The 18,604-nt window shown below is 39.2% G+C and overlaps 1 protein-coding gene across 7 annotated transcripts in view; it reads right to left on the bottom strand.

Moving 5' to 3' along the window:
* Nucleotides 1-1,008: 1,008 nt before the first annotated feature.
* L3MBTL3 (L3MBTL histone methyl-lysine binding protein 3) overlaps nt 1,009-18,604 on the bottom strand; it is an 85,554-nt gene continuing 67,958 nt past the window's right edge. For all 7 annotated transcript variants that reach the window (XM_075087607.1, XM_075087611.1, XM_075087610.1 and 4 more), the window contains 6 exons: nt 17,503-17,649; nt 15,992-16,153; nt 12,019-12,110; nt 6,440-6,603; nt 5,341-5,403; nt 1,009-2,906 (listed from right to left, as the gene is read on the bottom strand). In XM_075087607.1, coding sequence (XP_074943708.1) covers nt 2,763-2,906; nt 5,341-5,403; nt 6,440-6,603; nt 12,019-12,110; nt 15,992-16,153; nt 17,503-17,649 — 772 coding nt within the window. In that variant the 3' untranslated portion in view covers nt 1,009-2,762. The remainder of the gene's footprint in view (nt 2,907-5,340; nt 5,404-6,439; nt 6,604-12,018; nt 12,111-15,991; nt 16,154-17,502; nt 17,650-18,604) is intronic.

The raw sequence follows: 18,604 nt of genomic DNA, 5'->3' as shown, positions 1-18,604 counted from the left end.
ATTTCCCACCAGTTCTAAAAATGTCCATGTCGGCAAAGCAGTGTTTGTGGTCACCACAATTCTTTAAACATTCAAACACACAGCTTGGAAGACCACAGAAGTTTTGTTAAAGCCTGGCTGTGCAGGGGTGACTCCAATGCAGAGATTACAGTGGGGGATCCTGCAGTACGTGGGGAGATCTCTGCATGTAATGGCCAGACTCTTTTGCTAATGTCTTAGCATCTTTCACGTGGCTCCCACAGAAATCAGGAGACAACCTTTACCTGTGTGACAGCTGGGCTACCTCCAACACAACAAACAAAACAATACAAACTGCCGTTTCGAAGATTCAGTAGGTCTCGTGAGTGTTTTTGGTTTCTGAGTGAATTTGTTGGGTGTAGTTTTGGTAACAGAGGTGGCTACACCCTGCTACCTCATCACATGGGATACAAAAGTAAGGATTGTGCATGTCCTCACTGTTGTGATAGCTGTGTGAGTAAAAAGTTGGGCTCTGTATCATTTAAGTGAGGTTTATTCTACATCTTGTAAAGAGCATTAATTCAAACCCATTTCTTAAACCACTGTACTTCGTAAGTAGGTATATAAAAATTCAGGGAGCCGCTAACATTCCCAAGAAATCTCTGTCGAGCAGCAGATCTCTTCATTAGTTCTCACTGCAGGCTACAGAGCTGGCACACGAGAGACACACAGCGGGTGAGGGAAAACACACTACATGGAAGGACAGAAGGAAAGAAACCAGAAGAATTTGGCATTTTACCGACCTGCATGGGCAACTTCAGCTGCTGTCAGTGACAAAATCCAGGTTCATAAATGGAATTCTGATTGTGACAGCAAGTGGCCTGTGAGCCTTAGGAGTAAGTGTTTAGGGAAAGGGCAGACAGCAGTAGCCAAGGTGCTCTTTTAAGCTCATGGCCACATTGAGCTACTGTAAGGAATTACTCCACACCACCCTCAGGAACAGCTGGGTTCATCTGAGAATCCTGGGCACACACAAATGCAACAGACGGCTCCAGTTCAGGTTTTATTTGTATGGTAGTACAATAAGAGTGCAATTTGAATGTACAAATATTGAACAAAATGTAAAAATATTATTTATGCAATGCTATGGAAGGAAATTAACAGAGCAATGCAACCTACTTCATACTGACCCTGTTTCACCTCATATTATGGCAGGTACCAGTCACCTACGTGATCTGGAAGGGGCACAGAGAGTTCTCGAAATCTTAAGGAACTCCAGCCAAAGAACAGCCTAGCAAAATCTGTGGGAAGATGTAAAGTTCTCCCAGCTCTGTGCAACGGAAATGCTCTGTTTGTTCTCAGCTCTAAAGGCTGAGCAACTGCCCACCACAGCGCTAAGAAGAGGGCTGCCAAAAATCTTGATCCAACTCTTCTTGCTCTTCTTGAAAAAGTAACATTCTGGAACAGTCCTCAGTATACAGGTAGCTAGGCTTTCTCCCATTTAAAGTGCATCTGGTTTACATCTTACATATATATACCAAGCGCAACAACTTTCCCTGACAATTCGTTACAATAATCCTCCAAGAAAGAAGGTTGCCTCACCTAAGTACCTGCTGGCGGCATCTGCAGCCTGCTAACGACCCACGAAACGCATGCATGTACCAATGCACCATATGCATTTAAGCATCCTTTTCCTTCATGCTTTGTCTTTTCCCCCTATGCCTTATTCATTTATAAATCAGACTTTCCAAAATGGAAGTGGTGGGTGAAACAATTCTCCCACCGTTGGGAAAACAAACCTATTTAACATAATATGAAGCCAGAGTAGCAGTCCTAGCTTTAGCATACTTTTTCTCCACTGTTGTGGTAACAATACTGGAGACGGGCATGTGCAGGCATGAATGAATGAATACGTTGCCTTTTTTGCTAATATCCTTACCTCAAAATACATGTATTTTCCTTCATGTGCTGAAGGACTGTAGCAGGCTCCCATGTAAAAGGCTGGGACTCTATTGTGCAGCATAAATGAAAGGTCTTCCATGAAGTCAAACTTTATTTTTCAGTTGCAACCTTCTCTATACTGATCTTTTGGTAAAATACATTAAAGATGCTGGTGGAAAAACTCACATAACATTTCTGTAACCGTGCAAAAGTAAAAACATTCAGTTATCAAAAAAGCATTATAATTTCAACCCCAACAAGGTTTGTTTTGTTTTGTTACAAGCAGAGAGTTTTATAATCTGTAAAGTTAAATGCTGTAACATAAAGTGTCACATACGTAACATTTAAGTGTTTCATTTTTAAACTATGGCACAAATACGTATTAGCCGTAACAGTCTTGTCTGGCTACCTGTAGCCTAATTTTTGGCTAATCAGTTTTTATTTTGATAGTATGAAGTAAAAGCTTCTGAAAAGTAAAACGGGTACATGAAGTAGAACTCAAGAACTCTTAGAAAATATTAACGTTCCCTTATATAATACAGCATAAATAATTAACGAAGGTTTTCATGATGTCCAGAGAAAGTTAGGGATCCTAACCATCCATGGAGAATTAGCGCCATTAGTTTGGTAAATAAGACTAGCTGACTAAGTTGTTACACAGTACCTTCTCAAAAGCTTGAACACTTCCCAGAAGGATTCAGATGTGTACTGGCTCTAGGAGAATATAAATAGTCCACCAGTGCTGAACGTACTTTTCTTCCTTTCCGAGAGTCCTTACTCAACAGTTCTAGCGAGTCTTTGTGCTTTGAATAAAACATGAGCTCCAGTGGAGAAAGCTGGCTTGTACACATTTTCCATTATCTTCAAAGTTCATTGTGTGAGTTTTTCTCTGCAGCTTTGAACATCAGAATGGAATTAAAGATTTTCAGGGCTGGTCCCAGTTTAATGCTCATTATTTTCACTATGTCTGATTGGGTCATTAGCAGAAATGCTTCTCCATCAATTTGCTTTAAAAGAAAAACACACAAAGCTATTAATAGGTCTGACAGTGCAGCAGTATAGATGTTTCAGAAAACATGAAAAGAAAATTGCCCGCAATTTCAGACAGTGTAAAGGAATGGCTGAATACAAACACTTTCAAATGCTTTCATGATAGCTTTGATTTCAACCTTCTGGACAGATCAGCTGGTCCAAAAGAACAGGATGATCATCTTCCTTCTGCTTGAAAACAACTGCCTGGCTGACTTTTAGCTTTACCAATTCTTATTTCCATACTGACAGTATAAAGTAAAGCTATTGAAAAGTAAAATGGGTGAATTAAGTCAAATTTAACTGTACTGCAGCACAGTAATGCTTTTTAACATCTTAGCCACTCCTTAAAAGCAAGCCTCCATAAGAAAGCTTGTGGATCTGGAACCCTTTTCAGGCCACCCCTTTCTGTTCATTAAATAGCCAATTAAAACAAATTTGGTCCCAGATGTAAACAGAGGCCAGGCTACATAAAATCGTTTCTTTGACACAAACACAACTTTTCAAAACACTGAGTATTTTTTCTGCCAGCTTTGTAGTGTTGCTATTTCAATAAACGTCACAAGTGAATATTCTCTTGTAAGCAAATCGGTCTGTCAGCAGGAGTGCTAAATCTGAACATGAAGAGGCACAAGGCTGTCGCTTCCAAGGGCTTCACTGGGGCCAACACTACTCATGTAAACTTCAGGTCACTTAGGCACCTATAGTTTTAGTATCTATCTTAAGTTTTCAGTGTAACGTAAAGAGGGCAGCTAGGCCTAAAAGCCAACTGCAGTTAAATGAGGAGCGCTGCTTAGGCTTAAAGATACTACTTTTAGATAAAAACAGTGTAATTAAGTTTCTGTAGGACTAGAAGACAAGCTTTCTCAACTAGACAGGCTGCAAGGGAAGCCTCAAGGTACACCCCAGCACTGTAAGTCGAGGAACACTGCAGTGAGAACAGGATCATGGAGTTACCACAAATACCTTCTACTCATTTCATGCACAAAGCCAGACTGGGTGGGCTCAGAACCAGAAGTGTGTGAACGTGGGAGTGCCCAGCTCTTTGCAGCATTTTAGTATAAGCGGGATGAGGGTTAATTTCCACAGCCAAAGTTTGAACCAGCACCTTCTACCTACTGAAAGACCTACTGATGCCAGTCTATGCCATTTGGCCTCACTGGGAGAGATCTAATTTACTACTCACAAAGGCTGGGAGGCTGAATCCTAAAGAGGGGAAGTATTTTCTTACACCTCTGAGAAAGAAAGCATTTAGGATTCATCCATCTCTGTGGCACTTCCCACCTGCTGACTTGATTAGCAACATGCCAGCTTTTACTGATCTTAAATTCATTGGTGAGACACACTAAGTGACATGGGGGATGATATAGGTCTGCTGTACCCGTGGCAACTGTAAAATGCCTAACATCTAAGCAAGTCAAGATGCCCAGAGATGCAGCCTGTCAGTCCTTTGATATGCAACTGTAATAGTCATTACAATCTAAAGCAAAGCCTGAAAACTTTTATTGCAGGAGATTAGCAGGGCCATCTGTATGCATTTTCCTCAGGAGGTGCCTTCTCAAGCCTAAGTACCACAATTATTCTTCAGTTGAAAGGCTGACTGACTTGGGATACTACAGTAACAGACTCAGCCCATTCAGGTGGTCTGGCTGGGATAAGCACCTGAACTATTCACTCTGGCCATTTGTGATCAAACAGCCTTCCTGAAACTTAAGTATCAACAGGCGTAACAAACCTCTGAGCAGGAAAGGAAAAGCCAACCTAGCTAATAAAGGCCTATTGTACCTAAAAGCCCCATCACTTCCTAATGACAACTTTGACACAAGTCTTCTCAGACACCACAAATCCACGCCTGGCACGCTCACAAAGTGAGTACACACTCCTTTGAACCTCATCAGAAGTCTTCAGGTCTTCTCACTTCCCACTCACTCAAATCACATTCGTGAACTGGCTGTATCAGGAAGAAGAGCATCAAGAGCTAACTGTGATCAGAGAAGATGCAAAGAGTTTTAAGAGGTGGTTATCTTGAACGACTGCTCTGCTTTATTTTACTTACTAACATCCTGCAGAACTAAAATAGTATACTTAACTATAAATTTCCTCAAACCAGATTAAGAGAGAAGAGTAGTATATCACTAAGTTCCTCCTCTTCTATCATTAGTTCGAAGTAATTTCAGTTGCAGTAACAAAGCTAGAGAGGCATGAGAGACCTGGCTGACACTTCACTAGTTTTATCTTCTTTACTTCCTTCCCATTCCATGACCTGAAAACCAACCTGATCTTCCATACATTTGCGTCTGACTTTAAACATACACTTCATCCTACTACTTTATATGTATTTTTAATGACAACATAAAATTAATCTTTCTAGCAAGCTTTGTACTCTGCCTTTTTGAAATAAAATTCACCCACCTCATCTTTAAACACTTTGCCATGTTCTTCACATCCTGGTAAACTCCGTATAAATTCAGAGACCTGCCACCAAAGTATACAAAAAAAGATTTAGTAAGACTGGTGTTTTCTCAAAACAGTCTTAAAAGTTGACAATCAGTAAAGTTTTTTAGCTATTGTTTTAACACTCGTATCAGGTGTTCCACCTTCTTCTCTAAGTGTGTCGAGTCATGCAGCTGGGTGTTCAAGGACAGGATTCATAAAATCTGCGAACTAAAAGAGCACATGCCACTCCTGTCCACAGGACATTTAAGAGTGGGATATGGCTACTCCCTGAAAATTACTCAGGTTATTCTATCCATGGAGATCTGGAACCACGAATCTTGGTGAATCACTTCTCACAAACCAAAATGGTTGCTGCCTTCCTCTCTTTATTCTTTACATCACAGAGATTTAGCAAATCCTTTTTCAAAGTTCATTCTTCTTTTTTTCTCCGACTAGAGGAGGTCCAACTGTCCCAGCTGCAAAAAACTGTCTTAGTCATAGGCACTTCTGAAAGTAAAGCAGGGACTAGACCCTGTCTGTCCAAGCATTATTACATACTTGAACAGTGACAGAGCTCTAATCTTAAAATCAGGTGTCATGCCTGACCATATCCATACTATTCCTCTCTGCACTATATACTCACTCTCCAGAAGTGTGCCACATCCAAACTATGCACCAGCAATAGCTCCTAGGTCCATGCTGGCCCCTAAACCATTCCTCCAGAATGTTTGTGTGGGTGCTAGATGTTACAAGTGTAGGCCCTGAACACCTGATCTGCTGGGCCATACATTTAGTACTTCTCTTTCCCTTTTTAACTCCAGTGAATATATATACACACATACATATTTATCTATATCTATACCTACCTATACCCACATGAATTAGTACTTACTGCTTCCAGGGCTGGATGGTAGCTGAACTGGCATTTTGGGGACCTGTCGCATTAGGTCTGGCTGATTCTAAGCCTCTGAGCACTAATGCAGTATTATTAATCTATGGGGCTAATCTAAAGCTCTGAATCAACCAAGACTTCAAGGGCAGTAGTATTGAGACAGAAGATACAAGGGAAACCTACCTCATCTGTACTCCACTTAGAAACTTTACTGGCTGGGATCCCAGCTACACTTGGAAGGAGCTTGCTCTGCTGTTCCCAGCGCAACGGTAGGCCAGGAATTTGCAACTTGGAAGACACAATAACTGGTTGAGAAAGAAGCCTCTGTGTGCTGGGTTCCTCAACATCTTCAACAACAGGAAGCAACAAACAAGCATTAAATCCCTCAGTCAGCACTGAGATCAGTCACAGTAAAAGTACATTCATTTCTATTGATATATATGGGCCTCCCTACACAAGCTGTACAGTTTTGCTTACACCAGAATTACAGCAGTACCATGACTGTTCTTCCAGTAGTATGACTGTGATTATATTGGCTCTATATAAATGCAGCTACTCTTACATGGAAGAAGTCTCTTCCAACACAACACAATTCTATGCCAATGCAACTGTTGGCATACCACACCACAGGTCAAATAATTTTAAATATTTTGATACAATAAATCACACCCACACTTAGTAGTTGTATAGTAGTAAAGAATTAACTTAATTCCAGGGTTGAGCTGTTATAACTTCATCAAAAGCAGCACTGCACTGCTATGAAATTCCAAGTGAATCAGTTGTACAGTTCCAGCCCACACAACATTTATGCCTCATCCGCAACAAAATGTTTTTCAGTTCTTCTGAGGAAAAACCACAAAAGTCTACAAATTCCCTGCTCCCACTTCAACTGAATGTTTTAGTTGGAAAATAACATTTAACTCCTCTGTGCTGCTATGGTTTTTTTTACAAGGTCATTTCCATTTTTACCAATTATCCATAATGGAAGGAATGAGCTCCCATCCCACCAGCCTCAAATGTAATGTACTGGTGGGAGGGTGGCTTCAGCCACATGCTGCCGCTGCTGCTGCTGTCTGGAGAGCAGCAGCAGTTGCAGATGTGTGTAGGAGGAAAGAGTGAAGAGGCATACCTCAAATGATGTCAAACTGCATAAGACATCTACGTTTATTTAGATCCACTGCGAATGTAAAAGCAACATACCTGCTACGATCTCAGGCCTGAATGCTTCCCAATTGCCTAGTAAAATTGTGGAAAACCTCTGGAATTCATTTCTGAATGAAACAGCCAACAAATAGCCTAATATTCCTTACTAACATGGCTTCATGCAATCATTAACAAATACCTGTGCTATTTTTGTTTGGATCGCTCATTTCTATTACAGCTCCATTCCGTTTCCATTTTGGGGAAGTTGCTATTATTCACAGTTCTCCCTACCCTTACTGCTCTAGTTTTCATACATTTGTGCCCAACAACTAGGGCACAAACTCCTATTATAGATTTTTGCCAGCACAGTGGGACTGGTCTAGAATATATAATGTGGCCAATATAGGATATGATTATGTTCACTTGTGTTGTTCTGCTCCTCTAGCTTAAGTTTTTGTTACTTTCAAAACTTATCCTCATTTTATAACAATGTTGATTATTCGGAAGTTGACTCTAAAGCCATTTAGTCAGTACTGTCAGTCCACTGATTAAATTTTTAAATAGACTCCTTAATATTTTTCTAGTATCATACTCTTACTCATGGAAGTGAGTTCCCTAAACGTCTGCTTACACTTCCCTGTTATTCTTCAACTGTTCCTTCAAGCTTCTACTACCACTAGTAATCTCAGTGAGAAAGGAGTCTCGTGAGTGAGAAAGGGAAGAATCTTGCAAGGCAGCAAGCATGCTGAATGTAAAGCCTATTTTACCGAACAGTATCTTTCTCACTGTTCCCTTGAATCCCCTCCTCACCCTTATTCCCGTTTTTTCTTTCTAGAAAAGGTTTCTTAAGAGTTGAAAATGTAAGTATTTAGCTTTTTTTTCTTGTTTTCCATTTGCAGAACATGTAATACATTGATATTGTAACATAAATAGCAGATGACGATAGTGCGTGAAGAAAATTCCAAGCAAATTGCACTCCCATTTTCATCCGTGTTTAAACATATGTATATGTAGGAGCATATAGGTACATGCATAGCAAGTACCAGCCATAACAGCTAAGGTTATCTATCTATCCCATATGTCTCTATCATCAATAGTTCACAGCGGTGTCAAATCCTAACAATTCCAGATGAAAAATCTGTGCTGAGAGGCAGGGAGAGGCAATCTGTGTTTGTGGGCCAGAGAAAATATGTGATGTACTCCAATTTATGTCTCAATTCAGACATTTAGGAGAACAGTAACTTGAGGTGCACCATGGGTTAGCCAGTTTCATCACAGAACCACAAAGAGCTGCTTGAAACACTTGAGTAAAGAAACAAAATCTGCTTGCCAGCTCCATGCAAGACAGCAGAGCCAGATGCCGAAAGTTCACTTTTAACCCTGACCACTGTTCTTTGCTGACATTTTGCTTCAGCATCAGCCCACCTGCCTCTATATTCTTCATACTTAATGCCACCTTCTTATCCTTCTCCCTGAACCACATCTTCCTTAATTCATCTCTATCTTCTTAGTGAGTTACCTATCAACAATATGTAACTTAATGTTTCAAAGAAGCTAAATGGCAAACACTTTCTGGCATTAATGAGAGACCATTAACACTGTTCATTCCCTCCTGCATGTTCTAGTTCCTAGCATGTATCGAGTTTTAAGCACAGGATTTGTGTCCATATGAAGGGGCCATGATTTCAGTGGAATTCTTTAGCTCCAAATAATCATTCTCAAAAAAAAGGGAAGATAGCAGTACATATTTTTTATAAAATATCAATAGAGAAGTGAGTATGGCAAAAGTAGGTTGAAGAACAATAATGTAAGTGACATGCAGGAAAAATAGGGTAACAAGCACAGGTAGCAGCAGTCACAGTTCACAGAAGTCTGCCCAACTGCAATTATTTTAGCTTGAGCTTTCCATTACTATGATTGCAAGAACTCAATGATCCATTTTCATCCTAAAGATTAAGTATTATGGCACATTTAAGGAAATAATAGCACAAAATTATGTGTACAAAAAGGAGGTAAAAACGGTAACTTTGTTAAAGAATAACATAAGGAAGTGTTCTAGTTCTATAAATCTAATCATGCAAGATCCTACACAGAAACGTATCCTAGTAAGCACAGCTTGTTGGTGTAACTTTATCAAAGTAGTCAATTCTGCCAAACTCAAAATGCTTCACAAAATCAGGCCAGTTTTCTTATAACAAAAGAAAAACTGCAGACAATTTAAAAGACTCTGAACAATTTGATTTTAAAAATTTTTGTATTGTGTTATGCAATTGTCCTGGTTTTGGCTGGGATAGAGTTAATTCTCTTCATAGCAGCTCGTATGGGATATGTTTTGGATTTGTGCTGAACACAGTGTCAATAACACAGGGATGCTTTAGTTACTGCTGAGCAGTGCTTACACAGAGTCAGGGCCTTTTCTGCCTCTCAGCCCACCCCACCAGCGAGCAGGCTGGGGGTGCACAAGGAGCTGGGAGGGGACACAGCTGGGACAGCTGATCCCAGCTGACCAAAGGGGTATCCCACACCATGTGACAGCATGCTCAGCATATAAAGCTGGGGGAGGAAGAAGGAAGGGGGGGAATATTCAGAGTGATGGCATTTGTCTTCCCAAGTAACCATTACACATGTTGGAGCCCTGCTTTCCTGGAGATGGCTGAACGCCTGCCTGCTGATGGGAAGCAGTGAATGAATTCCTTGTTTTGCTTTGATTGCATGCATGGCTTTTGCTTTACCTATTAAACTGTCTCTATCTCAACCCAGGAGTTTTCTCACTTTTACTCTTCAGGTTCATTCCCCTATACTGCTGGGGGGAAGTGAGTGAGCAGCTGTGTGGTGCTGAGCTGGGGTTAAACCATGACAATAATGCAAAGTCAACATCAAGACAGTGTGTTTCCACATTCTGCTGAAGCAAAATACTCCAAATTACCAAAACCTCTCTTTCTTTAATCTGCTGTAGAGAGATTCTTCTTTTAATGCTTCATTTTCTCCAGAATTCTGAACTACATAATATTTCAAAACACTGTAACTTTGCACAGCTCTTGTAACAGATGGAATCTTTCATACCTCACATGCTCTCCAGAGTGCCTCTTAGATCTATCTGAAAAGCACTGGCAGACAATGTTTTAAGATAAAAGAAATGTATCAGAGGTTAATAATGAAAAATAAAACACTACCTGAATTTTATGTTTGCGCAATAGTCTACTAGTCTCAAAGAATTTCCTGGGTTTTACAAGGATGAACTCACTTAAAAGGTAAGAAATGTAGCCCATAAAGAATCACAGCTACTCAAGCCTCAAGACTTTTGACGAAAGCCTTACAAATTTTGTGTCGCATGAAAAATTGCTGAAGAAAAAAATCTGAAAATTTAAGGAATTAAATTACGAAATTAAGACATTTAGCTTCTCGCTGAACTTGCATGAATTAATAAAATCATTGTGGCAAAAGCTGCACTGGAACAATGCACTGACTTAATCCAGTAACTAGCCTGACACACTAAGTTTCACACACGCAAAATAATTATCAAATATAAGACTGTGACGGATTTGCACTGTATTGTTTCTAAACAATGAGGCTAAAAAATGGATAATGAACAGCCACCTCAATCTGTCCAGCTGGACCAGTGAACAGCCGAGAGTTTTGACACAGCAGTACACAGAACCACACAGAATCACTGAACCAAAGAAAAGTCCATGCTGGAAGGCACCTTTGGAGACTGTATGACGGAACCTTCTGTTCAGAGCGGGGCATTAGACTAAGTTATCCAGGGACCTGTCAGACCAAGTCCTAAATATTTCCGGCACAAGAGATTCCACCTCTTTTCTGGGCAGCCTATTCCATTTGTTCTCACGGTGAGAAGTTTCCTCCTTACACTGAGACAGAATTCCCCGCAAAGCAACTTGTGTCCGTTCCCTTTTTAGCGCATCACTGTGCATCCTGGAGGAGACAGTATACCCATCTTCTCTGTAACTACCTTTCAGTTACCGGAGCACTGTGACTAGACTCCTCCAAGCCTTCCCTTCCCAAATTCCTTCACACTTTCTTTATACATCAAGTCCTTCAATCACCTTATCATCTTGGTGGCCCTCCACTGGACTGTCTCCAGTTTTCCAGTGAAGTAAAAATTTTAGCCATCCCTCTGTTACTCTCATGAAAAATAAAGGGCCCGTTCTGCACATGGGCTCCTGGAAAGTATCAGACTGGACAGCAGACTGAGGCTGTGCTGAGTACGTCACCTTAACTTTGCATTATGCCTGTAATATTTAAATGTTTTAACTTTCACTACACTTTTGAAGCAATAGTGAACGTTATACCTTTGCAACTCAGGCTGGTTGGATTACTTATTTTTAGGTCAGTAGAAAAATATTCTTGCAACAAAACTTTATACCAGTATTTGTTTGAACTCATCTTTACAACTGCAATAAGGTTCTTGGCAAAGCCCTTGATGATTACAAGATAAAGAAACAAAATGTTACAAGTCTTGACGTCAAGAAATTTTTGGACACAAATAGTTAATTCGGAAAATAAGTTGCAATGCAGTTCCATGAAGAATTTCAAGGAATATCACACTTCTTCAGTTCTGCAGGTTTTAATATGAAACAAATGAAGGACTGCCAACTTACCTTTAATTTCATTTGAAATGATCAGCTTCTCTTCTGTCTCCGCTTCCTCACACTCTTTGTTCTTTATGGAGTCCTTTGTTTGTAGTATTCCACTGAGAAAAATATGATTTTAATTTTTTATTAACACATCATAAAAATCACCAAGCACGATGACATTTCTTGCTAACAATGCTATTAACACACCAGGATTCCCTCACAAAGGATGTTGTATCATCATAAAATTAAAAAAAAAGAGAGGATCTAATTTCTGACACAGATGGCATGGCTACTGACATGAATTTTGCAATGGAGGCTCGGGAGTAATGCAAACTAAGATTATATAAATCATATCAACACACTTGACTTCATAACTGAAACTGGGAAATGCACAAATGAAGGCATCGGATGTGTCCACGGCAGAAGATGGGAAGAGTAAAGAACACATATATAGCTGCATATCCCACAAAGGCTTGCCGGTTATCCAGGCCATTTTCAGGAGCTGACTGAAACAACATCTACTCCTTTTTCTCTGCCCAACCTTCATCTTCACCCCATCCCAACTCCTGTACTATACTGACACACTGTTGTGCAGCTGTTAATGATCCCACTGAAAAGATCTGTATTCTTTTGTTACTGTTTTTTCATTACTTGCTATCCAGCCAGAAGAACCACTCTTTGCGTGCTGCCTGTGGCTGTTCCCTCAGCTTTGCCAGCCCAAACTTCTGCAAAGAGGGAACAGCTTCCCCCTGTTGAGAAAAATGGGGCAAGTGAGGTAGAAATACAAGAACTTCTCAAAGGCTGGTGGGTGTATTTGCATCTTAAAGTTGACCCCTGGGAAGCTCTGCAAACTCTGCCTTCAGAAGGTACTTCCAGCCTGGTTTCTTACAGAAATGAAGCTTGTATGAACTTGCTGATATTACGTGTGTATTTGTTTCCTCTGCTTTTAAGGACTTGAGAAGACTTTGGCCAATTCTTACTAAACCATCACAGATGCAGAGATCTCAGAGATACTAAGTACATAATGAACATTTTCTAAAAATAGGCACCAGACAGTTGAAGTCAAGACTACAAGAAAGCCTGCTACATGAACTCATGCTTTACTATCTACCAGAGAAGCAGTCAACAAAAACCCCTTTACAAATGTCCCATAGAAAAAAAGCCAAACTGTAGCTTAACACCTCGTTAGACACCAAGATTAGCTAACCTCAAAACACAAATACACAGAAGAAACAGACCTGTTTAATTCCATTGTCTACATTTACACTATTAAATACGATTTCTGTATTAAATACTATTTATACTATTAAATACAAGTAAGCATTTAGGAATAGATCAGCTAGGAGCTCCAAATTCACCGACATCAGCAGGAACATATTTAACACACTATTAATGGTGCAAGATGAACACAACAGATTGGAAAATCCACCCTTTGGTAGGACACAAAGAATAGTGGTACATGACAAGAAATGCCAGTGGAACGCTTACAGCAGGCATGACTGCTTGTATCACAAAGGACCTCTCCGCAGCATCTTCCTCAGAAATATCACCTGCATTTCTTTACTTAAAAATTATTTTCCTAACCTCCACAAACACAGAAAACTTCTGAAGTAAGATACTACAAAGTAGTGCAATTAATTCCAAAGCCAAAGTAAATGATTACTGTAATTCAACATAAGGAAGAGAGAGATCACCAAAACCTGTGAGTAAACATGTATCTTCCTATTTTCTTGAGGATGATTTTCATAGCAACATACATCCAGAAATTTTATCTCACTAGTAAAATACAAGATAGTATCATGAATTGAAGGTTTTGGGGAAGGGGCTGGAAGATAAACTGAATTTTCTTTTAAGTAGTAGTACCATTTGATTCCCAAGTCTGAGTGTTCATGTTTCTTCACTGTCAATATTTCCATAGTGGAACTCCTATTACAGTGAAATTCTTTTGCTACTCTGAATATGGTATAAAGATACTTTCAAATTAAAATTGAATATGCTGGAGGCATGTAATTTTTATCTTGAATTTTAATCTCAGGAATGTTCCAGAGAGACAGACTTCAGTATTTACATACATATTATTGCAAAATGAAGTTTTCTTGCAGAATAGTTTGTATTCACAGATACCTCTTACTAGTTTAAAAAAAACAAAGGAGTAAGTGGAACTGCAGATTAGCTGGGTACCGCTTAGACTTAACACAACAAAATAAATCTCATGGTTGGTTTCATATGTGGTTGGTTCCTTGATGAAGGACTTCTATGAAACAAGATTACCCAGAATATGAAGGTAGGTATACACAACTGTACTGAAGTCAAACATAATTAAATCCACACTACAAGCTCAGCAGCCAAAGAGCACACAAGTCTATGTAACTATGTCTTCAATTATGCATGTGTACTTTGAATACACATCTAAAAAGATCCACTGGGTATTGCAATAACTAGATGCTCAATGTTTTATAACTCCAGCGGTTCACATATACACAAAGTTGTGAACACTGTTTCTCATGCCTTTTTCAAAGGAAGTTTGTTCAACTACAAGTCCTCTCTAACTATGCTGCGTACACAAAGAACAAGGAAAGCTACATGATAAAATGCACAGTCATCAGTGTATTCAAACAGTTCAAATACAAACTGCAAAGCCTCTGGGCAGTTCAAAGTTGGCACAAGGCTGTTATTCCCTTAATGAAAATGACTCAATACAGTGAACAGATAGCACACCTACTGGTTATTTAGGTCTTCATAAAGATAACACCCTCTAAAAAATTTAAGACAAAAAAAATTAACTTGAAGAGTCTGTAAAGTTGAAGTTTGATGAATGACAACTATTATTTAACACACGTTATTTCAAAGATACACATGAAACTGTCTTCTGTCTTTTTTTTTTTTTTTTGCTGTTTAAATTCACTTTAGTATGACTACTGAATGCTGTTTATTTGTGGTATGGGAATTGCATCACCACTGCTTGATGCTCCTACTAGATCTTTTTCAATGTAACTTGAACAATATCACCTGATTGAAATAATGTGAAAAAATGTTATAAAGAAAAGCTGGCCAATTTTAAAAGATGCAAAAAGCTACCCATTAAATTTTATTTAGCATAGGTTTTTGGAATAAAGGAAAAAGTCAGTAATAGTTCAGTAAAGAAAAAAAGAATCTATGGAAAAAGGAAGGGAAATCATAAAATACTGCCAGATCTTGATAACCCAATTTGTAAAAAAAAGTTAAAAAAAAAAATCTTGCAGAGGAGTTCAGAGGATTTAATTGATTCTTAATAAAACAGTTAAGTTTCAATCTTCAGCTTTACTGTGAGGTATTTACCATGTAACAGTAACTCTCTGAAGTCTCTCAAGATACTATTAATGCTAACACAGTTCATATATTATGAACACACGATTATGTAACTGACGTAAATACATAACAAACGACACTTCTCGTTGCAGGGTATCTTCTATTACTGTATGAAAATAGCCAATAAAATAGTGCACTGATACTGTAACTAATTAAAAATGTAGGGAACCCTATTGCCTCACATATCCTCATGAAAACACTGAATTATATCTTTTTAGTTTCAAAGATAGCCTTTTTACACCATAAATATTAGTTTCCAAGCTTGCACTGGAAAGTATCTCATGTCATTTTTTGTCAAAAACATACTCCAAATCCTGAGAGTCAAGGAATTGCTTTTCATTTTTAAATGTATGCACATATTTGTACATACACAATAGCTTTTTTGTACACAGAGGTAAGGAAGAAGGATCTCAATTTCAAGTAATTTCTCAGTCTTGTAGGAATTTTCCTCTCCTCTCTGATATGCATTTCTTATTTCGTAAACACACCGTGACACCCCCTTCCCCCCTATTTTTAATACAAAGACAGATGAAGAACATCCATCTCCTTCCGCACTGCTTCCAAGAGTTCCACAGACAAATCACTGGTAAGTTGCATTTTAAACAGACAACTCCAAACAACCTGTACTTCGAAAGAAACTGATAGTTACCCAGGTGCCTTCTTTTCTTTCACATCACATAACAGGGGCTTCTTGCAAGATTTACTTTCCGCATCTTCCTGCTTAGCTGTTTCTGGTACAGTTTTCCCACATGATCGATTGTGAGCTGAAGATTTCATACCTACGTGTCCAGGGCTGGGGCATTTTCTGTCACTGTTCAAAACAAATTAACAAAATGTTTAAAACCGAAAGCAGCTGAGTCGTTGTTCAACTTATTTTATCTATGAGTAGAGTCATTAGTGTAATTGAAGGTACACAAGGTTTTTGTCTGTTTTAAGAAATACACAGAAGTTTTTCACTTGCCACCAACAGAACTGTATACCTGGGATTTCCAGAAATCACAATACGTAACTCTCTTACCCATGAAATCAGAGGCAAAACGTTTAGGCAATTCAACAGGAACAGAATTTACCTAATGTTACTTTTGATAATAAGCTATCCACTTCAAATATTTGTAACACAGGAAAATGCTGAAGTATCATTTTCCTCCATTCTAGGATACACCACTGCGCAGTCTCTTAGTTGGGACATTTGACACAGCCCCTGCCACCGAGGACATGGCTCAAACTGTTACTGGCTTCACTGGGACGGTACCCAGCCTACCCGTCAGAGGGTAGTTAAGTCACTTCAGTTTTCCACAACCCTACATTTGTAAGAACAACTGAACCAGGCAGAGCCCTTTGACAGCTCCATATTTTGGTTTTTAAGGCATGAAGGTGAAACTGCCTGAGAATGTAATTTAAAATACTATCTACGGAAAATATACGGTCTTTACAGTGGCAAGTGGAAATGTTTACTATGAGCATTCACATTTTCACATTTACATTAATGTAGCCCTTGAAAAGAATGGAAACCCTCTCTTCTCTTCCCTTTCTTCTTAAATTCTCCATGTATCCCCACAGCCCAGAATAAGCACAGGAGTCAGTGTCCACAACTTCTGACAGAAAATCATAATCTGAAAATCCTCATCTTGGTATCGCATCCCTTTGGTTTTTCCCGGTGCTCCTGCCAGAAGATTCAGCTACAGACTTTAGCATCGCTCCTGCAAAACTCACTCCCAGTAATTTGATTCCTTACTCCCACAATAATGACCAAATTTACAGTGGCTATTCTTCAAAGAGCAATATTAATTTACAGTCACGCCAATAAGGCCACCCTAGCAAATAAAAGAAACATAAATAAATCATTTTCTTAAGTGAAACCAACTGGCAAACAATCCATTTTAAATTCCAATTAACCACTTAGTAGTCTAGATAGTTACACTGAATATGAAACCGAACTCTCATTAAATCATACACAGTAAAATCAGTATCAGTGCTTGACAGCTCGGTGACCTTTTCAATAAGCACTGATGAAACCATTTCTTCCCTGTAAATGAAAATGTAAATAAATAGGCAGGCCCTTCTGAAACCATTCAGCCATTACACAACTAAAAATTACGTTGCAGAACACTGAAATAAAGTGCTGCTGTTAGTCACGGACATCGCTTCAACCGTTATTACTTGATTACAGGAGAGGTGGATCTTTCACTTGCTTCCACTTTTCTGTTTCTGGGGACAGGACTGGCTGCAGGCATCTCGCCGCTCAACCGGTCAGGTAACAGGCTTTCTTTGTTCAGGTTCATCTCTGAATACGGGCAGCTGACTGCACTAGAAGTTGAAGAAGAGAAATGCCTTCTTATTCTCAGACACTTTACTGACCTCACTCAGTTCAAGTGAAATGACATCAGAGCCCAGTTATCTAGAAGCAGATGCAATCAATTAATGTAAAGATGATTAGGGGAAAATGCAGTAAGTAGTCATACATTAAAATGTTAATAAATCCACTGATTAAAAACCTCAATCTGAACATTTTTCGCATTTCCTTTCAGCAGCAACTTATGTAACACAATTTGTATTAATTTATATTACAGCATACGTTCTGGAAAACTGTTTGATGAATGTCTAGCCTGCTCTCTCGTACCTTTAATGGAATTTTATACATAAAATACAGGGTGCCTTTGACCATACCCACCACTCTCCGAATGAAGTCATGGTTATTTTTCCTGCGAAGGAGGGTGTTTCTATTATGTAATGTCCACACAGAAGCTGCGCTGCAAGGGCACGGTATGAGGAAGGGTGCACATCCTCTTACTGCAGAGAATGCCCCATATTTGCAAATGCCATTTTGTGATATTCCATTAAAAGACTGCGATATTTTCACAGTCTTTCCTATCATTCAACACTCCCTATTTCACTGGGCTCCAGCTAGGGAAAGAGAATTTGACACTGTGCATTTATGTAAGTAATGACTTGCAAATGTTACTCTAACAAATGTGAAAGTCGTACCTCCCAAAGTCAGAAAACCTGTGCTTGCACACGAGGAAGGAAAGGGAAGAACAGCAACACAAAACACACAGGACTGGACTAGAATTTTGTCTTTAGAAGAATGCTCTGCAGTGCTCAGCTGAGTAGTCAGGCTACATACTCCACTTCAAAGACAATATCCTGAACTCTGAAAGGTATATATATGCCACAACAGTGAACAACAACATGCTCAAGTTTTCAAATGTCTACTTAAGATATAGGAGAGGCTGTACTAAACCTGATGCTCTGTCTGTGACTC

The sequence above is a fragment of the Phalacrocorax aristotelis genome, chromosome 3, assembly GCF_949628215.1.
Source record: "Phalacrocorax aristotelis chromosome 3, bGulAri2.1, whole genome shotgun sequence".
Lineage (NCBI taxonomy): Eukaryota > Metazoa > Chordata > Aves > Suliformes > Phalacrocoracidae > Phalacrocorax > Phalacrocorax aristotelis.
The sequence above is the reverse complement of the archived record's forward strand: the minus strand, read 5'-3'. Positions and strand labels throughout refer to the sequence as shown.